The following is a 22,587-nucleotide window of genomic DNA, read 5'->3' as shown; positions in this document are numbered from 1 at the left end:
TACTGGAACGCTGTCATGTCACTGGTGGCTGCTGTAAAAAGGGGTTTGAGGAATGGGACAAGCATGATCTAGGAATGATCCACAGCAGATTGGAAACCGTTGAAACAAAACGCAGTAGAGAATCTGGCCAGGGCAGCGCAACATCACCTTATTTTAACATTGCTTTTCATGGAATCATATCAATCATCTTCCAAACACATTCCTAAAGATAAAAAATAATCATCATCATGACTAAGAGTTCTTCTATTAATATCCATCACAGTTAAGAGATGAAAGCATAAAAAAACATTGACTTTACTTATGAATTTAATACACACCGAGAGTTACAGTATACCTAGTGTTATTTTTAACTGAAAGACTAAAGACGGTTTGCAAATTAATTCAAAATTCTTAATTCCAGATCAGCTGGTTTTTTAACTTAAATCAACTGACTTGGTTGCAATTACCAGCATAAAGGCTGGTGCACTGAAAAAAACATGGTTCTCTCTTTAAACCAGTTTTAAAAGGGTCATTAACATACGATAACAAGATGTGCTTTATGCTACAACATTGAGTAAAGCCTTCTCATGGATGCGGGGAATCAATTTATACACACTAAAAGTGAAAGAGTGTGGGCATAAATATATAATATGTAAAATAAAATTTGAAAAACACAGCTGGAACAAAACAACCAGTTCCATTGTTTTTATTTGGAATTACTTTTAGTGCTTTCAGCTGGGCTTGTGTCAGCACAAATTGTACAACAAGTAGCACATTTGCTTTTACAGTATAACATTTCCTACAGAGTGCATTCTTGCAGTTTCTTGTCAGCCAGTTTCAGAGAGATCCATGTGTTTAACATGGAAGCCCGCAGCTTAACCCAGACCAGGTGGTTATTCAGGCCAAAAATCTGTGCTGCAAACTGGGCAGCAGCATCGGGTGAAAGGACAGTTGTACACCCCAAACCTGGAAAACAGAAAAAAAAAAAAAACATTAAAAATCACTGCACTCCCTCGCAGAATTTAAAGTACTGGTAGCCATATTGTTTACAGTTACAGATGTACAGTAACTATAAAACCCAATTACCAAGAGTGTCCAATTACCATAAATACAATCCCAAAAGTAGTAAGTACACATGCTGATTTCGATGAAAAACAATTACATGAACTGGGAGATGGCAAAAAATAATATTAAATAAAATAAATCGCAGTCCTTCAGGACAAAACAAGGGAAATGGATCATTTCAATAGCAATACAGTATCAAAAATAAATACATTTAAATTAACATGACAAATTTGTAAAAGCCAATGCAGTTGGAACTATTGTCGAAGTATGGTTTTTCAAAATAAACGTTCAATTAAACAAAGATGATAACCTCTTGAACTTGTTGGGTACTTGATAAACTAAAATAAAATAGGTTAAAAAGATGCAACGTGTAACTTTATGCTCTGTTAATTATTACTTTTTAAATCCATTCAAGTACCATTTGTCTGTGGTTTACACTTACTGGAATTTACAGTTCTGTAGTTGTACTACATCTATATTTTGATGTATTTTCACATTGCATTTTAAAATGACCTTGAACCAGTTACTTAGGAATTTTGAATGGAATAGTTTCTATCAGTAACTAAAAACAAAAAACACTAAAAATCACTTATGGAATAATATGTTGAAAGCAACGGCTATTTAGAAACTAAAGCTGTGCATCTATTTATCGGTGTTGAGCATGTAGGGGAAAAAAAAAAATTGTAAAAAAAGTATTTTAAAAACACAAAAAAGTGTGTATTTTATATATTATATATATATACACACACACACACACAGCCATGAAAGTATTTGCCCAGTCTGATTTTCTGCATTTTTGCATATTTGACACAATGTTATCAGATCTTCAACCAAAATCTAATGTTAGATAAAAGGGACCGAGTGAACAAATAACATAAAATTTTGATAGTGACTTCATTTATTTATTAAAGAAAGAGATAACTGGTTACGTCACCTTTAGCAGCAATAACTGCAACCAAACGCTTCCTGTAGTTATTGATCAGTCTATTACAGTGCCGTGGAGGGATTTTGGCTGTCTCCTTTATGCAGAACTGCTTCAACTCAGTGACATTTAAATTTCTTGTTTTTCAACCATTCTGATATAGACTTGCTTGTATGTTTCAGATCACTGTCTTGATGACCCAGCTGCGTTTCAGCTTCAGCTCATGGACGGATGGTCTGACATTCTCCTGTAGAATTCTCTGATACAGAGTAGAATTCATGGTTTCTTCAATGATGGCAAGTCATCCAGGTCCTGATGCAGCAAAGCATCCTCAAATCATGATACTACCACCACCATGCTTGACCATTGGTATGAGGTTCTTACTGTGGAATGCAGCGTTTGGTTTTCGCCAGATATAACGGGGCCCACGTTGGCCAGAAAGTTTCATTTTTGACTCATCTGTCCATAGACTATTGTTCCAGAACTCTTGACTATCATCCAGGTGCGTTTTGGCAAACTTGAGACTAGCATTCATGTTCTTCTTAGTGAGCAGTGGTTTCCACCTTGAATGAATCCCATTATTGCCCAGTGTCTTTCTGATGGTGGAGTCATGAACACTGACCTTAGCCGAGGCGAGAGAGGCCTGCAGATCCCTGGATGTTGTTCTAAGTTTCTTTGTGACTTCCTGGACAATTTTACGCCTTGCTCTTGGAGAGATTTTGGCAGGACGGCCACTCCTGGGAAGATTCACTACTGTCCAAAACTTTCTCCATTTGGACAATATGGCTCTGACTGTGGTTTAGTGAAGCCCCAGAGCCTTAGAAATGGCTTTGTAACACTTTCCAGACTGACAGGCATAACAACTTTTTTCTTCAGGAATTTCTTTTTATCGTGGCATGATGTGCCTCTAGAACCTGTGTGCTGACAACTTCACTCTGATGGTAAGGGCCAAAGTTAGTTAGATTTATACTGGTCAGGGCTGGCCAATCAGGCCTGATTGTTAACCAAAGTATTCAAACAGCTGACCCTAATTATCCCTTTAACTGGGTTGAGTTACTGGGTTTTAGTTCACACCTGAAGATTGCATGTTTGATTACCTTGCACACCAAACAAATGGAAGCACCACCAAACTTTGGTGTCATTTTTTCTCTCAGACTCCCTCTATATACTACTACAACCCACAAAAAGATCTGACCAAATTGTCAAAATGTGAAAAATGCAGAAAATCAGATGGGGCAAATACTTTACAGCACTGTGTTTGTGATAGATCAATAGATCGATAGAGACAATAAGCTACTAACAATCAAAACGAGCAAGATGGGCCAAATGGCCTCCTCTCATTTGTAATCTTTATGTTCTTCTTATGTTCTAAAATAAATCCACTGGACAGAAAAATAGTTTGTCTTGCGTTTACAGGACACACAGAATGGGAAAGGGATGCAAACATCCATATTCATGGTAATTTATTACACTGCAGCAAAATTACATACTTGCTTGGTTAAAAAGAAAAAACAAAACTGTTCTGGAATAGACCACCCATGATTAAGATACACTCAGTCCTGTAGGTGGCTGCAGTAAGACTCATATTTGGCTTACACAACATTAAGAAGGATAATAAGCATTCGAAACCTCCCTTCATCTCCCCTGCAATGCCAACCCCACTTAACGACATTATACGCTTGTGTTCTGCCTCTGCGCGGGATGTGAAGTTTATCATTTGAATTTACTGAAAACGCGTTACATATTTTGAAGTGTAAAGTCATTTTACAAAAATTTGTTGATTTATACTGGGTTACGACCCTGACTGAAGAGGTCATTAGCAAAGGGCTAGTTGTACTAACGAGGTCAAACAATAGGTCACGTTTTACTAAACATTTTAAAAAGAATAAACAAACAACTACCATAATGAACAATATCATAGTATGTTGCTTAAAACATTTCGCAATATTCATAATAAAGCTGAATTCTTATCTGTAAACAGTAATACATTTAAAGCTTGGGACTCGCTGTCTGTAGTTTGGTGTTGTTTACATTATCGTCAGAATATTTTAAGTGATTGGAAACAGAAATTACTTTTTTAAAAACACACTTCTTATACAAACACAGTACTGGTGAGCAGTAATCAGTTTGTTTGAAAACCAGGCTTTAAATCACTGATAATAGGTGCACAGGCAGTGATTCTGTGACCAATGTGGTAAAATAAAGTATCACATAGTGCAAATAAATGACCTGTTTTGTCAAATTATACTGTGGATGCTTCACAAGCAGAACTGTTATTGCAGCATTTAAAAATATAAAATCCACTTATACAAAGTTTCCCGGCTTTCTTAAATATCTGCATTTCCCTCATTTTTCTTTTGTATTTCTTATGTTCTCATTGGTATCTAAACCTAGTAGATACCGCGTCCGTCAGTTCTGGCAGATTCTACTGTACTTGCTGAAGCGTTTTTCTCCCAATGCGAATTAAAAAAAATAGCCACCTAGCTAACAATTTCATCCCGAGGGCTACAGTGAAACGTACTGTCTTTAAAATTGGGACTTTAGTGAAGACAACATGTGTATGTGAGTACATTCATTAAATTGTAAATAGTAAACCATAGCCAGCCAGCATTTTTGTAAATAGCAACAAATGTAATATACAATAAAATAAACATTTTATTTGTGTCATCGGTGTCAATTCTAGGCAGAGTTTCATGGTCGGCAAGGTGACACAGCTTAGAGAATTTTTTCGTCTGTCATCCCGTCTGGTGCTGTCCGTATCAGTTTCTAAGCACAGAGTGCATTAGTCGCTAAGTAACAAGGTGTAAACAGGTGACTGATCGATCTGTATGGGCATTTACGAAGGTGCATTGTTAAAAAAAAAAAAAAAAAAAAAAAAATCTAAAATTTGTAACTTAACTGTTTAGCAAAATAAAATCTAAGGCTATTTTTAGGGATGCCAACTATTGTTGATTCCAGCTTAACTTCACATAAGGACTAGCAAGTTTCAGAAGATACTAGTCCTTTGGACAAGTAGCACAATATTGTTAGTTTCTAACCCTGGTAAAGCCTTACCACTTGGCATTCTCAGAGACGACCAGATGTCCTGTGCACCCCAGTCCGCAGTAATTGGAGGGCAGTTGATAACAGGGTATGCAGTGTTTCCCGACATCACTGGACCCAGCCCATTGCTTCTGCCAGCCACTGCTACAAAGACAGTCGGCACACCATCACCTGGTAAACAAAGAAACAAAACCAACACATTAGATACAACACTGATGAACACTTCTGGTAGAAACTGTTTAAAACTACCAATAGGTTTATTGGGAGTACGCCTGAAGCACTGAATGAAAACTGTGTACGTGTAGTGTGTTCTAAATTCCTCTACAGTTTAGCCTTCTGTGCATTCAAATTGTCAGAAACCAGCCCTTGCCGGATAGTATCCTACTTTCATATTTACTTAAATGTTCGTTTTGAGAACCAGACGACATGACCCTCCACTCCCATTAATGTAAACTTCTACTTTGACACCCCTTTCCCCATATAGGCAAACTCCATCATACTCCCATCACAGGTTTACCTTCATACTCTGCTTTGATTCTCAAAGTTTCATCTGGCCCTTTGTGAGCAGAGGTGACTCTCAGGACACAAGGGATGCCATAGGAGAGACAGGCCTTCTTGATCTTTTCACAGTGTCCAATATCAGAGGTGGACCCCATGAGCACCACCACTCTGCAACTGTTCTTTGATTCCAGCAGCAACTGGCAGGAGACAAGATATATTCTTATCAGTTTGGGCTTAACAAGTTCATAGTATTGCAGAGTAGAAATATGAAAAACAATTACCAAAACCTTTCCTAGTGCTACTAGTCCTATTACTTTATTCGATTACTACATGGCTCAAAGTAATTAAGTAGTGCACAGACTTACATGAAGCAGACTAAGGAATAAAATGTATATTGTAACCCATGTAATGTTTAAATTGGAACTGGAGTTCATGAAGGTTCCTGGTCACATGTCTAGTTACAGGGGTAACTGACCGCTCTTTCTTTGATCACATCAAAGAGAGCTTGAATGGAATGTGGCAGGTCATAGGATTCTATAGCCTTGCAACATGTGCCACTTATCCATTTTGCTTTCGTAAGACACCATTTTACATACGGTAAAACAATTGAAATGATAGGCAAGATTCAGCAATGTCTAAAATAAGTGTTACTGTTATAAAGACAGTTAAACATTTCATAAAGTTAATTTAGCAAATAAAAATTGTGACCAAATTACTTTTTACATGTTAAACTTGTAAGGGCATTTCAACATGATTATAAGCATGGGCTTAATAGAACAGAAATTGAATTTTGGTTGTTTGACTGTACCAACTTAGTGGGGTCCTGATACCCTATACCCAAACTTATAAAAACAGGTAAATCATGCATAATGCTCCTTTCTACTACAAATTTAAAACAGAAATAATTTTTTAGACCCTGAGACACAGAGGACTGCGAGGTAAGTGCTGCTGCACGTTTTATTAATAAACAAAACAAATAGTTGAACAAAACACTTCACAGAAACAAAAAGGCACAGTGGCCAAAACAAAGAAACAATAATGAAAACAAGCAGGGTGCTGGTGTTGAACCAGCACGTGTAGCAATGGTTTAATTATATTTATTCTTTTACCTCCTCTCTCGCTCTTACTCCCATTGTCCACTCCAACTACGTTCAGCCTAAGCTGCTGTTTTTTTCTATTGTGGCAGGGGGATTAACTGGCTATTAACGATCTAGTTTATCCCTCTACCACATTCGGCAAGGGTTTTCTCACATGTGCGGTCAACAGCAAGCTTGTCAATAATCACTCACTGTTTACCACGCAGTCTCACAATTATCTGGATGGGGCATTTTAACCCCATCCTGGCTGTAAACAATAATAACAAAACATTGTGTTTAACACACTAAACCATACAGTGAAACAAAAACACAAATACAAGATAACACACACAGGAGCGGGGTGTATCCCATCACACAGACCCTACACAATATATTGCTTTCAAATGTAGCATGTTATGAGAAAAGTATTACACAGTAGTCCAATGATTTCTAAAGTCGAATCCTAGTGGTTGTGATAAACTTAGATATTACAATACTATCCTATCAATTACAACAAGCATATGGAAAAGGGTACCTGGACTCTTTCTGCAACCCATTCAAAGTTTCTCTTAACCACCTGCAGCGCTTCAGGAGTGACTTCTTTAAGATCGCGGTACACCTGTATATATATATATATATATATTATATTATATATATATATATATATAATATATTATTATAAGTAATGTAGTTTAAAATAATTTCATTAATAAAATGTAACAATTTCTTAACTACTGAATAGATGATGCCTTTATATAAAAAATATAATAATCCTTCTCAAATTCTTAAACTCCTATGTATATTAGTATTAGGTCAGTTCCAGTTTTTTGTTTGACAAAGTACAAATACATAATTATTTAGATTTGGGCAGAAGCAGAGCAAAAGCAGATAATACGGAGAATGTATGGTGCCGAGTGCAGCAAGGGGAACATTTTCAGCAGTTTATACTTTAACAGTAGTTGCACGTACACACTACAAACACAACAAATATGCATCTACAACCTACAGAAACAAACACACTGCACAATAATTGCAAAAACCGTTTCATATTACAAAAAGTGCAACCAGAAACAAACAAAAAAGCTGTATTGCTCGTTTCTTAGCTTATTGTATTAACTTGTTATCTCTAAGTCGCTGTGCATAAGGATGTTTGTCAAGCAAATAGAAAAAAAAACACAAGCCATGCTGCTGCTGCCTTCAAAACCAAAAGTAAAATCTTATTAAACTGTGTTGAGAGTACCTAGTTTCCAGCTAAATACGGCTGCTCATTTTCACTGCATTGTCTCAGATACAGCTGACCAAACCTATTCTATTTATTTCTATTCTGTTAAACAGAGTATCTTGAGCTAACCTTGGAAGTACTTGAGCGAAGTCAAAAGGTCAAATGGCATTCAAACATTGAAACTCGAGTCGCTACTGAAACAATCATTAAAAATGTATCAATGTTCTATAAATGTGTTGGCTGCAAAAAAATGTTAAGCAGACAAATTATATATATCACCTTGAGTGACAAATTCATTGACATTCAAGTTTAAGTCTTAAATTATGTTGACTACTGAAAAAACATGCAATTCACATTTTGCTGCCTTTAAAATCAACGAATCGTACAAATGACAAATCTTAAATGACAATGATTTTGTATTTTTCTTCACATTTCTAATACTACGTTGAAATAATTATGAAATTTTAAAAGCACAGATCTCTTCAAATTATTAGTAAATTGTAACACATCATATATGCCACGGACTCACTAGGTCAATGTACAGACTAGTGTAAATAGATCATGAAATTAGTATGTGTTTGACCCTGTTGGCACAGTAACCAAACACACTGCTCTGATAAAAGTATGACTTTACTGTGTAATACTGTAAGGAAAATAAAATGCATATTTTTTTCACGGTAAATTGCAAGAAGCTGAAAACAACTTTGTTTCTGTTTTCGAAATCAGCTCTTGGCTCGCCAATGCCCGCCATTGCTAGAGTACACATTCCAAAAACACTCATTTTTCAGTTCCAAATATTTTTAATAAGACGGAAAATAGCCTATAGACAGAACACTCCCACCACTGAACATATAATTTCACATTTCACATTTGCTTACCTAAAATTACTATGAAATAGCTAACTGTGTCTATATAATGTTACCTACACCAAAAAACAAAGACAAAAAAAACACAAAAGACATTACCTGCTTGTCTTTCTGCTGTCCCCGATCACCAGAAGGCCATAGCCTCCAGGAATCATTGTCAATAACATCAGCAAGAATAATCTCTTTGGTTGTTACATTCACACCAAACTCAATCTAGAAGAGACAAACAAACATTGTGTGAACATGCAACTCACTTGTGATCCTTTTTAAAAAAAAAAAAAAAAAAAAAAAAACACACACACACACACACACACACACACACACACACACACAGCTTACTTTCATGTCTACCAAAGTGCAGTCCTGAGTAGACCAGGCTTTCTCCAGGATCTCAAAAATTGCCACAGTTGCTCGGTTCATCACATCGATTTCACATTGCCCGATGTTCAGACCTGCAAAGCAGAACTTGGACTCGATCAGCTGCTCTTCAGACCACTGCGGGTCATTGTTTGCATCATCCTAAAACACAAAATGGATAAATTATACATCTAGTTTAAGCAAAGCTATTCAAGTGGTTCTCTAGTTTCAGTGTTTGTTTAAAAAAAGTGTATGTGTAGATAGATACATAGATAGAGAGACAGAGTATTTCCGTATATGCAGGAAAATACTGCCACCTCAACTAAATTTTTTGTAACTCCATGAAGGAAAAAAAAAAAGAAGTTACCTTGAAGAACATCTCCAACTTCAGGGGACTAAACCTGTATCCTTCCTTTACGCCAGGGTTCCTCTTTAGGAAAGATCCAGTGGCGATTCTTCTACACACCCATTCAATTGGGATCATTTCACACTGTGCAGCCACAAAGGCCGTAGCAGAGTGTTTTTCAACAAAAGCAGTCTTGATTCCTGGAACACGAACACATTGCTATCACAATACCAAAATAGAAAACCCTTTCATCGTTATTAAAAAAATAACCACCTCAGAATATTACTGCAATTTCTTTTTTTGCAACAGCATCTGCTTGCATTGTTGCGCTAAGCAATGACTTGAATTGGATCGCTATTTCTCCTCATGTCACCTGGTGGTATACTGTACTATACCATGCACCCAGCATCCTTCTGAAATAACTTTCAATTTACAGGTACAAAACCTACATAAAAACAACTCTACATTATCTATTTAAGTTTTTCAATGTTACACTATAGAAATACAAGGTTTCCAGGACTTCTAGAAGAACCTTCCAAGGTCACATTACTCTAATTTTCACTGCCATCAAAAGGGACGTAGTTAGGCTGATCCACTTACATAAGATGTTGCTTATTTAACAGGGTGTTACAGACAACGCTGAAATAAATACGGGAGCTTAGTCACTTTTCCAGCTACTGGAGAACAGGCTTGTGTCTGTACTGTAGTTTCTGCATATAGGAACACCTCCTAAGAGAACACATCACCTAAGGGAACACCCTTGTGGTGAAACACCCCACCCCCCATGTAAATGCTCTGGCTAAAGGAACAGGAACTTCACTTAAAACTAGAGAACACTTTCTTGGCACTGATAGCGATTCAGTCACAATGCATACAGTATTGTTTTGTAACCTGGTAACTCAAACTTTAATGAACATTTTTTATTTAGTCGTTTCAAAACGGACTTGTCATTGCAAGTGAGGCACGCATATTAGTTTATTTGATCTTTCCAGAACTGCCGTCATATCATTGACTTGTTCTGTATTCTGATTTCCACGAGTGCACCACATCGCTACAACATGGCATGTAAGCAAACAGCGAAATGCGCCGCTGTGTCTTGTTACAAAGAGTTGAAAAAAAAAACCTGAATCAGACAAGTCACTGAGCAATATGACGTTTCCTGTTGTTGCGAATTGTTTCACCATTCTGTTAAATAATTCTGCATGTCTTGTATATTGCGGCTGCATTTTTTTGATGTGTAGGGGTGCTGTGTTAAATTCGTTTGACGGTTTATTAGCATTAGTTTGTCTGTTTATTCTTATTATTATAGTCTATTTACATAAACTTCCTTATTGCTTCCCTTTTCTCAGTTCACTTACATGTTGATGCACATGCATCGTGACAGGTCATACATATTTATTTATTGATTCATAGTGTCTGGTGGCTAACTCCATCTTGGAGAACAATTTGCTTTCTTCCCAAGGGAGTCTGCTGTACTATGCATACCAGAACTAATTAACACAGCTGCAAATATCTCCCAGAAGGGAAATGTGATAACCACAAAGTAGGCAGGATTTGGGTCACATTCAAAGTAGTCCATTAGGGATTCAGAGCCACATACCAGAGTTGCTAGAGGCTGAATACAATTTAACAAACAAAATGAAAAGACCATCTATGCAAGATTCCAAAAGCACCTACTGGTTGCTGCTCACAAACACGGGAATGGGGCTGAACATGCATACCAGCTTCTTGCAGCAGTTTGAAGACACAGCTTGTTGTCTTATTGGAGATGGCTGCTTTCCCTTCCATCTGGTCCCTCCTGACTGTATTGCCCGCTGTGATCTGGTCCTTGGACTGCACCAGCACATGACCTGGGCAGTCAAGGAGTTCATAGATCTCCTTAGTCTTGCCCTCGTTCAGCTTTTTTCCAAGTTTCAATTCTTAAAAAAGAAAAAAAAAAGGTTTGTATTCCCCTGTAAAACATATCTGGTCTCTTTCTACCTTAACATACATTGTGTTCTGCGATATGTTTCGCATTTCTGCTTTCACCTTTGAGACTTCCGACCCCTTGTCGGCAATCCAGATCTAACAATATTAGTTTGATTTAACAGTATCTATGCCAGAATGTATTTGTTTTATATTACACCGAACAAAAATATAAAAACGCAACATGCAACAATTTCAAATTTTTTACTGAGTTACAGTTCATAAGGAAATCAGTCAATTGAAATAAATTCATTAGGCCCTAATCGATGGATTTCACATGACTGGGAATACAGATATGCAGATACAGGTATCTGTTGGTCACAGACACCTTAAAGAAAAGGTAGAGGCGTGGATCAATCCAGTCAGTATCTGGTGTGACCACCATTTGCCTCATGCAGCGCGACACATCTCCTTCACATAGAGTTGATCAGGCTGTCGATTGTTGTCCCACTTCTCTTCAATGGCTGTGCGAAGTTGCTGGATATTGGTGGGAACTGGAACATGCTGTCGTACACGTGTTCGCTGTCCGTAGCTTATGCCTGCCCATACCATAATCACACCGCCACCATGGGGGACTCTGGTCACAACGTTGACATCAGCAAACCGCTCGCCCACACAACGCCATACACGCTGTCTGTAATCTGCCCGGTACAGTTGAAACCTGGGATTCATCCATGAAGAGCACACCAGTGTGCCAGTGGCCATCGAAGGTGAGCATTTGCCCACTGAAGTCGGTTATGACGCCAAACTGCAGTCAGGTCAAGACCCTGGTGAGGATGATGAGCTTGCAGATGAGCTTCCCTGAGACGGTTTCTGACAGTTTGTGTAGCAATTCTTTGGTTGTGCAAACCCACAGTTTCATCAGCTGTCCAGGTGGCTGGTCTCAGACGATCCCGCAGGAGAAGCAGCCGGATGTGGAGGTCCTGGGCTGGCATGGTTACATGTGGTCTGCGGTTGTGAGGCCAGTTGGACGTACTGCCAAATTCTCTAAAATGACGTTGGAGGCGGCTTATGGTAGAGAAATGAACATTCAATTCTCTGGTAACAGCTCTGGTGGACATTCCTGCAGACAGCATGCCAATTGAACGCTCCCTCAAAACTTGAGACATCTGTGGCATTGTGTTGTGTGACAAAACTGCACATTTTAGAGTGGCCTTTTATTGTCCCCAGCACAAGGAGCACCAGTGTAATGATCATGCTGTTTAATCAGCTTCTTGATATGCCACACCTGTCAGGTGGATGGATTATCTTGGCAAAGGAGAAATGCTCACTACCAGGGATGTAAACAAATTTGTGCACAACATTTCAGAGAAATAAGCTTTTTGTGCCTATGGAAAATTTCTAGGATCTTTTATTCAGCGCATGAAACATGGGACCAACACTTTACATGTTGCGTTTATATTTTTGTTCAGTGTACATACAATCTAACTGCAACAGAAGCCCGATACAGGATACAAAAGTTCTAATAGGAATGCACAACTTGTGTATCCGATACAGTAGTTGAAGGAGTTGTTCAGGTATGCCAATGGACAGCTGCACGTATGCAAAAGAACAACGATACAGCATAATTGTTTTGTTTCCTGAGCTAGAAAACGGACTGTAGCATCCATTAAATTTAAGAGAGACCAAAGTCTCTTGCTGCAAACAAAAGTATTTGTAGCAGGAGTCTCCACGTTTTTCATTAAATAAATGTAGGCTTAAACAAAGTTCAGTATAAACAACATTCAGTATATAGTAACAAAAAAAAATCTAAATAAAAAGTTAATGAACTGGCACCACGCGGTACGAATTAAACAGATTGCGAGACACGTGTAACTTCAGACAGGAGCAGTTTTATATCTTTCAGCTATTTCCCCACCGCAACAACTGTAAAATATTCATTGAAATTCCTCTTATTCAAGTTCTGTTAATGAATCTCGTGGCAGCAAACCCGTGATGATCATGATAATTAACAACACGCAGCCTCATCTTCCCACGCACACGAGACAACAATTTACCGTTCACATTGGGACAAAGACATTCAAGCCTTTGCTGCTGCCGCATGCAATCCCGTCAGTTCTGTGTGTTTCTGCCTACATTAAAACTACAATGAACCAGCAGCACTACTCTTAAAACGTTGATAACAAAAAAAAAATGTGAAAAAAACATGTTTAATAAGGCAATAAAACATGCACATATACAAACAAAAGACGCATTTTATCTTTTAAGAACGTCAGAATATACAAACCTGCAGCCATTTCGGAGGACAGTTCGTGTACCTGCAACCATAAAAATGCGACATCATTATTATTATGATGTGTTTTTATTTCTTTGGAATGTTTTGTAATGAATATTAACAAATACAGCTTTCAAATAAACACAACTTACAATTACTGGTCGAGAAAGTAGATCACAGACTAACCACTTCAAGAAAGAAAAGGAGCAGTCAGAGAAACACGCATAAAAGGAGCAAAAAAGTTACGAAATTTCACTGCTTCACACAAAAAACCAATCAGCGAGGCCCATGACGCAACGTCCTTACACGTGAAAAACAATTAGAATTAAATGCAAAGAATTATAACTATAATTTTAAAAATGTCAATAAAGATAATTCAATAACACATTTTAAATACGATTTTCTGCATTAAAAAATGTATTAAAACAATTATATGCCATTGGTCAAATTAGTTTGGCTTGTACCAAATCAGTATTAGATGAAACTTGAGGATATTCACAGGCTTTTTACAAAGTTTGAAATACTTTTAATAGTTTTTTTAAATAAATATTCTAAATAAATACATTTATTTTACTAAATATTTTATTAAGAATAGTGTGTCTTAATATATGTATATATTTTTCTATTACGTGCCACACATACCTCCCTATGAAATAAATGGTCTAATCTAGTACGACTGTTACTGAAGTAGAACACTGCACGTGGTTGCAGAAAGTCAGAGAAGAAAGTATTGCAGGGGTACGCAAAAGCAAGTTAACGGTGTAAAAGTAGAGGAGCGGTTGTTTTTGTTTTTTTCTTTATTTTGAATAAATCTATCAGAATTATGGAGTTTGAAGAACTTGGGATCCGTGAAGAGTGCGGAGTGTTTGGCTGTGTTGCTGCGGGAGAGTGGCCAACTCAGCTGGAGGTTGCCCAAGTAATAACTCTGGGGTTGGTAGCGTTGCAGCACAGGTATAAACACTACATTTGTACTTTTTCAGAAGTTTTGGAAATTTTGACGAAACAGGAGGACAAAATATTTACAAATGCATGCAACAGCTGCTTTAAAATGGTTATATACGTGGTAATAACTAATATACATACATTCAAGTTAAAAATCCAGGAAATATGACTATTCAGTGTACGTTGCTACTGTTATGTATGATATTGCAGGGGTTACAAACCAGGTTACAGTATTTTCCTTTTTTTTAATTGTAATTTTTCCGTAACCTTGATTTGCATTGCGATATAAAAAAATACATTGCATTTTGCATAGTGTTAACACCGTATTCATGTTATGCTTCTCAAGTACTTAATACAAGAACTGTTGCTAAGTGTTACAATTTGTATATCACCAGACACATATATTTCCCTACGAATTATTATGTCAAAGTTATTTTGCAGTCCTATATCGTCATAACAAGTTGAAATTGACAGAGGTGCAAAAAGAAAATGTGTGCATGTCCTCAGTTTACATTTACGAGAGTCAAGGCACGTTTTGTAGACAAGCTGTAGAAAAATTATATTAAGCGATGCAGCCGGTAACCTAGTTAATAGATACAAAACAATATCAGCAACAGTACTACCAAGAGAATCCGGTGCTGTTGTACAGTAAGAATGTACAACCATAGTTCCACTCTGTCTTTACAGTGGTTTGGGATGCTTTTCCATGGTGATTAAAGCTTTTGTGACCTAATGTATACAGTTAAACTAAAAGACAACTGATGAGTTCAATTCGAGACAATAAAGTAGTTGCATGCGTATTCTATTATATCGTCATCAGGTAAGAGACATTAAATATGTTTCTGCTATTAAAAACACAAACATTTTTACGTCAGTTACTCTACATTTTATTGGAAGATGGACCAAGTTGCAACTTGCATTCAAATGCTTAAAAATGCTTGAGCTGTGATTCGTAAACCAAAGAATACTAACTACACCGTTAGACGGTCCTTGATTTATTGAATAATACAATAAAACATTTATGTTTTTTTTTGTTTGTTTTTTTTTTTTGGGGGGGGGGGGGGGGGGGGGGGGTTTGAGGATACCTACATTCAAAATCATAGATGACCTTGATTACACTATGTAACACAATTTTTGTTCCTGGGTAGTAAGTGTTATTTCCTAATTGCTTATGCCTCAAAAGTATAGAAAATGGCTATTATTCCCCACAAACTTTGCTTTTGTGACCAGGACAGTGATATTTCAAAATATCACTATTTCCAATGGGGAAAATGAGCAAATGTGTGTCTTTTCGTTCACAAGGTCAGAAAAAACAACATATGAATCCAAATTAACATGTATTTATGGTAAAGTAATACAAAGATGACTACAAAGTTTGTGGGGAATAATAGCCATGTTCTATACTTTTGAGGCATAAGCAATTAGGAAATAACACTTACTACCCAGGAACAAAAAAGAATTTGTTACACAGTGTTATTAATCTCAGGTTGCACGGTAGGAAAGTTGTTACCTCTATAATAAATGTCACAACTCTTCCCAACACCCCAGAAAGGTTTCTTTACAAATACTATTAATGAGGCACTGAATCCACATGTCCACGAATGTTTGGTCTCTTTGGTTAATTCAGGTTTTACTGTAATTGCATACAAATCTTTACATTTCCATGCAAATAAGCAAAACAAAAATGGATGTATTTAATATTTCTGTGAAATGTGGGAAAATGAGACTGACCTGTATTTGTGGATGCTGGCGTGAAGAAGTTTCAGACGAAATGTGCGTTATTGTAATACACTGGTGAACTTCCTCTTGTTTGCAGTAACCTTCTTCAGGTTGATTTCCATATGCTGTCACTGTTTCAAATGCTGTTATGTGGCTGTTAAAAGCGGTTGTGACATTTCTTTTTTTGGCAGATACTGGAGAACCTGAAATCAAATAGTCTGTTATCATCAATGTGTAGTTTTAGGAAGCACTAAATTACAGCAGAACTTGATTTCTAAAGCAATTATACCTTACATTTAATTTGTTATATACATGTTAGTTCTGCATTATACTAACTTAGTAGTTTGGGTAGATGCATTTAAAATCTAGACTCATTTAATTTAAGCCTGCAAATCAACAGGTCTTTTACGGCTAAATATATTGGAAATGTTCCATGTATTCCACTGTGGACAGCCCCTAAGTTCTGCACAGTCTGACGCAACAGATAGCTGGCCTATACCAAGGATTGAATGGTTCAGTTCAGGACTGAAGAACATTGATTGAGAATGAGGATGCCTGCATAGCCCCCGTGTCTGACAGTAGCCACTGCTATTTACATGCCAGTGAAGTTTGGCCCAGTTGAGATAAATATCTCAGTAGTTGAAGCTGCGTGTCTTTATGATTTTGTCAAGGAAAAATCAGGTACAGATGATGTAAGGCTAAGCTTTGACTTCACAACAGATGTGCCTTAAAATCACTTTATGCCTTTAAGTAAGTCTGTTTTAAAATCAGTTTGTAAATTCAGTGAAGCACAACCACAATACAGAGTAAGCTTGTCCATACCTACTTCACTTGCTTTCCTCTTTGCCCCTGCAGTTAAAAAATCTTCTGCTGTGCTGCTTGAGTCTTCATCTGTGTTTTTAAAAATAAATAAATAAATACATAACATTTCAAGCAACACTCTTTCCAAGAATTCCCCTGTATGACATTAAACTGAATGTACTGTAGTCAAATGTGTTATGCTGGCAACAGTAGTCCTGTACCAGATATTTCATCCATAGTACTTTTGCACTTCACCAGCACCTGCAGTCATTCATACAATGCATTGTCTTCACACCAGAGGAGGTTTTTTGCTTTGGAAATTGCTTTTCAACAGTAGCAGCTGAAACTGCACTTTGAAATGTAAAGTAATTGAAATGCAAAATAAGTTAAACCGCCAAAGAAAATTATTGTATAAATAGCTGATAATGTTTTAGTGCTTATGTATTGAAAACTATACTTTTTAAATTAATAGAAATAATAATAAATGTTGTGTTATGGTCTTCTTATTATGGAGTACAATCCTGACTCAGGAGTCCATTCCTTTCACAGTGCAGAGAGAATATGACCTATTTGATGTGCCAGGAAATCTGAAGCAGTTATGTGCAAAGACACAACTGTTCCAAAGCACAGAAGAGGGATTCAGCTTTTAGCAATGTTTTAATTATTTGAATGCCCTTTTAAACTTAATCTGGGGCTACCAAAACTACCAAAGAGAGGCTCGTGGATACTTGCAAATTATGATGTAGATTTTAAGTGAAATTTGAATCTGGAATGTATCCTCAGGGTCACATATGTTTGTTGGTATTTCAGTATTAACCCTATATTGTTTATTGGGAGAGCTTGACCAGTGGTGTTAATACAGCATAACATTTCTGGTTTAATTTACCTGCACTAGTCTGTGCTCTTGAATCTTTTTCTTCCCTGTTATTTATGTTCACATCAGCAGATTGGCAGTGTTCTTCAGCTCTTTTTTGTTGCTGAAGAGCATGTGATCTTCTCAAGATAGCATCCACTTCATCATAAAATCTCATTACTCTTTTGGGGTTGCAGAGTTGGCTGTTGCGCCTTTGGAGCGTTCTGTATTCGTACTTGAGGTTTTTGTACTTTGTCCGACACTGCTTCCAGTCCCGGTCAATCCCCATCTTCATCAACCTCCTGGAAATCTGCTCGAATATTTCTTTGTTTCTAGTTGCTCCTTCAAGTTGCTGTCGGATGTTTTCATCAGACCAAATCAAAATGAGTGCGCTGACCTCATCGTCACTCCAGTGCCTTCCTATTCCTGTGTCATTGACTGTGATGACTCTGAACTGATTTGGTGCCTTATCCGATTGTATGTGCTCACCTGGAAAACAAAAACTTATCATATTTTTTGTATTACTTTAAGGCCTTATGTCTGTAACATTACTACAGGAGCCCCATAAACAGGGAACCTTAATACATCTAGCCAGGTCAGGGCCATTGTTTCCATGTGTTTTCCATGTGCAAGCAGAAATACCACAGGATGGCACTTAAAAGTACAGTGGTAATACAGACTGCACATACTGCTTTAAAATGTGTAGATGCCAAAATATTCTGGTGTCAGATACTATAAGTTTACAATACCAATCAAAGTAGTCTCATTTTTAAACCAGAAAATGCTTAAAGTAGTATTACAATCCTCAGCAAACCACAGTGTTCTTGCTGTGTGAGCTACCTGATTTAATTTGTTTAAATGTGGTCAAAGGTCTTTAATAATTGAATCACCCATGGAATATTGTTTAATGAGTGCTCAGCATCTAAGGGGCTAAAATAGTAACTGGTCAGTAATTTCCACAACCTAGGTTAAAGTACAAAGGGTTTACGACTGATAACCTGAGCATATTTGCAGATTTGTGCTGCATGTTTAGTCACAGTTGCACAATTACAACAAATGTTCCACTGCTTGCTCTCTGTAAATAATTAATGTCACATTGAATGTCACTCCCATAATATGCATCAACTACCTTATTTACCATACAACTGTATGCTTTCAAGGATACTGTCTTTGTAATTGCCTCAGGCTTGCACCTATTTGAGAAAGAAATTGGCTTAAATTTTCAGATGTGTATTTAGTATTTTTTAAACTTGCCTGGCTCTTTTCTCCTCTTCCTCTGACTCAGTGTTGCAGGGTCTTCAGAGGTGGCACTAACACAGTCTTCCTCTTTAGGGGGGGTGATTCAATCAGTGAAATCGATGAAATGTGTGTGAAATGTTAGTACTGCCATTACATTAACTTACCTACATCTGGAGGCTCCTTTTTAATATGTGTAATCACTGGATAGGCTGTACAATATGAATCTGCCTCCTCTAATCCTTGGTGAGTTTCCTCTATAAAAAGAAACGGTATGCAATTTAATTCCCTCGTAGATAGACAGGGGCAGGCAACCCTGGTCCTGGAGTGCCACAGACACTTATGGTATCTGTTTTACCCAAGCCCTAATTGATTGATTCAAATAATTCAATGATTATTTGGCTTAATTGGTCAGAATTAAAATGTGTTCCGGGTATTTAGCAATTGAGATGCTTACAAAACCTGCAGGACCGTGGCACTCCAGGACCAGGGTTGCCAACCCCTGGATTCGGAAATCCATGCATTTTTTTATGTTTTTGCCCTATTCAAGATATTTGTGTGTTTTTACACTGATTTCAAATATTTTTGGCGGGGTGAAATTCTATCAAGTTATTACTTTCTGGTATTGAAAATAAAACAGTTAATGATGAAAGACTATAAATTTATTAGACGTTTCTGAATAGGCAAATAATCTTCATAAGTACTATACCTTCACTGATGTCCTCTTGATCATAATTGTTGTCTGATTGTTTAGCAGTTCTGCGCTCCAGGATAGCACCTAGTTCACTGAAAAACTTCATGCTTTTACAAGTGTTGCCAGAACCTTGAGCGCTCCTGACAGTCTTGTACTCATATTTGAGGTTCTTATACTTGGTCCGGCACTGCTTCCAGTCTCGGTCTATCCCAAACTTCTGAAGCTTGTGGGCGATCTCTTCGAATATGCTCTTGTTCCTCACTGCCCCTTCAAGCTGGGTCTGGATGTTGCTGTCTGACCAGATGTGCAGCAGTGCTCGGACTTCATCATCTGTCCAGTGCTTTCCACCTTCTATGGCCACACAAGGAATGAAAGACAGCTTTGCATGTTCTTGCGTTAGCTTTTGGTTGCCTGAAAAGAGGATGTTTAAAAAGCATAGCTGTTGTTAATGAAAAGTGGTAAAAAGCGTAAAACTCGTGTGAACTGAAAAGCAACAATTTCTTACAACATTAGCATAACAACTTTCTTACAAACCTCTAAATTGTTTTATTTTCCAGCGCTTATATTCACTTTGACCTTACCACCATATAATATTCACTCCCTGTGCAACAGGCATAGGACCAAATTTGTGTTTTTTCTTTTTAAATCATTAAGTTTCAAAAAATACTCAAGTTATTGAACTGCCAAATATTGTTGGGACCCTTTTCTGTCAAGATGTATTATTTGCCCACTTCAGTTTCAAATGTAACAGGTCTCAGCTATTCCAAAGGGTACCTTGTTCACAGATTTTTGTTTTGGTCTTTGTTGGTGAAATTGTCAGATCATCTGAAGTTGTGCTGATGTCATCATCTTCTAAGGCTACACAGATCTCTCCTGTGTAAATATGTTCACAAACAAGATTCAGCAAATCTCAAAAAACAATACAGTCAAACAATGTGTTTTTGCCAGCCTGATATTTTTCTATATTGTCACATTTTAAGGAGTGTTGTGGAACTTTTCAGGTCCGCAACTTTAAAGAGCCAACTGCACCAGGTGTTCAGAGATATAAAGCTTTATTAGTTTACGCAAACGAGAACAGCTCAACACATCGGTGTTAGGAAGCCCGAGCAGTGTTCTACCATACAGAGTTAGCATACAGTTATTATACCTTTACAGAGAGACAGTGGTTTCCCTTTCAACCAATAAGCTGGAGCCAGCTCAGTTGGGGTAACTAACAACAGGGGGGACAAGGTAACACAATACAGATCAACCGATAAGCTGGAGCCAGCTCAGTTGGGGTAATTCAGATAAAGGTTTAGGTGGAATGTGGGTTCACCCTGATCAACCGATAAGCTGGAGCCATGTTCCTTTTTGTCACACCACCCACAGTTTTGCTTTCAGCCACACGTACCTGCAGTCTAATGCATTTACTTTATTTCTATAAACTTAATAGATCATAAACTCAAAATGCTTTAAAGCATGTAACTCGTGAATAATTGTAGTACAGAGTAGCAACAAACATGTATAGGAATGGTTCTATGCAATTATTCCCCTACAGGAGCAGCTCAAAAATATTAAACAAAGTGAATGTATTTGGTGCACACAGAGAATCTGATCGTCAACTGTATCAGTACTTGGTTTAAAAAAATCCAGCTGGTTAATTCTAATGAGGACATCGTAGAAAACATGGTTTCTATTTTATAATGTAGGGAGCTTTAAGTGTGCATGCATATTTTAGACTAATTTGGCAGATGTTGAAGTTGACATTCAAATAACGTGTGCTGGCAGAGGTTGGGACAAACAGATCTGGACTTGTCTGCTGCCTTATTTGTAACTGGCTGTAGTGGCTTGACTGCAGATAAAACCCACAGTAATTAATTCAGCTGCAAAGAGTATGTATTTGAGTTACCTACTGTACACTGGTATGCACTTCTCTTACAAGTGTGCAGGTTGGAACTAGTTTGGAAAGATCATTACTTGAGAAAAGTAATGTCAACTGCTGCTTCATTCTTGAATTGACAAATAGGAAAGTTGCAAATGGGTAAATTTGGTTTGGTGTCCCTTATTTATCTAATTGGATGTTTAGGACTACACACCCTGCTGTGTGATCATCTCTAGTTAAAGCTGAGGATACAGTAGAGTACACCAAAGATATAAATAGAAAATCTTAGGTTGTACTGTATGGCAAAAAAAGTGAAGTACTAGATTACTGGACTTGTATATGTTTGAAAACCTAGGTGCATATATTTTCTTTTGAAATGAGCAAACCTCATTTTAGTTTGTTTACCTGCATTGAGCATGCCTGTAATGGAACTGGTTTCAGTTTCTTCCTCACAGTTCTTGGTAAATGCTTTAGAGTATGTTGCATCCTCCTCTTCTCCCAGCCGTGGCTCAATTTCAGAGGCCAAAATGGCATCTAATTCCTGGAAAAACTTCATGGATTTCCCAAGGTCTCCAGAGTTATGTGCAGATTTGACAGTTCGGTATTCGTACTTCAGGTTTTTATATTTTGCTCGACACTGTTTCCAGTCCCGGAAAACTCCAAACTCTGGCAGTCTGTTTGAAATGTATAAGAACATTGCTTTATTCCTTGTTGCCCCATTAAGGTAGTTCTGAACTCTCTTCTCTGACCAAACCGTTAACAAAGCTTTAACCTCCTCCTCAGCCCAGTGCTTTCCTGCTCCACACTCCATGTTCTAAGTGACCTGGAAATAATTCTGTTCCTCCCCCGGTGACATCTAGTTTCCTAGACAACCAGACGACTGGTTATCATTGAACGCCCACATAGAGTAAAGAAGCTTGATTAC

General features: G+C 37.5%; 1 protein-coding gene across 1 annotated transcript; it reads right to left on the bottom strand.

Moving 5' to 3' along the window:
• Positions 1-669: 669 nt before the first annotated feature.
• Positions 670-22,504, bottom strand: LOC121326752. Its single transcript, XM_041270214.1, has 17 exons — positions 22,068-22,504; positions 20,576-20,674; positions 19,817-20,212; positions 19,275-19,364; positions 17,905-18,360; positions 17,040-17,108; positions 16,155-16,420; positions 13,709-13,792; positions 13,569-13,599; positions 11,098-11,295; positions 9,398-9,576; positions 9,013-9,192; positions 8,773-8,886; positions 7,121-7,204; positions 5,526-5,706; positions 5,021-5,179; positions 670-945 (listed from the first exon to the last, which is right to left on the bottom strand). The coding sequence occupies exons 1-17, from the start codon at positions 22,471-22,473 to the stop codon at positions 779-781; spliced, it is 3,159 nt and encodes a 1,052-aa protein (XP_041126148.1). The 5' UTR covers positions 22,474-22,504; the 3' UTR covers positions 670-778.
• Positions 22,505-22,587: the final 83 nt, after the last annotated feature.

The sequence above is a fragment of the Polyodon spathula genome, chromosome 2 (genome assembly GCF_017654505.1).
Source record: "Polyodon spathula isolate WHYD16114869_AA chromosome 2, ASM1765450v1, whole genome shotgun sequence".
NCBI lineage: Eukaryota > Metazoa > Chordata > Actinopteri > Acipenseriformes > Polyodontidae > Polyodon > Polyodon spathula.
Note: the sequence above shows the minus strand (reverse complement) of the source record. Positions and strands in the feature narration are given on the sequence as shown.

Bases quoted from the DNA above. Each gene is read 5' to 3' on its own strand.
- LOC121326752 (XM_041270214.1), bottom strand. From the start codon at position 22,473: ATGGAGTGTGGAGCAGGAAAGCACTGGGCTGAGGAGGAGGTTAAAGCT. The intron at 19,365-19,816 runs GTATAGTACTTA...TTCTTTTTATAG, and splicing joins TCAAGAGGACATCAGTGAAG to AGGAAACTCACCAAGGATTA. The intron at 9,193-9,397 runs GTAACTTCTTTT...TTTGTGTTTTAG, and splicing joins AGTTGGAGATGTTCTTCAAG to GATGATGCAAACAATGACCC.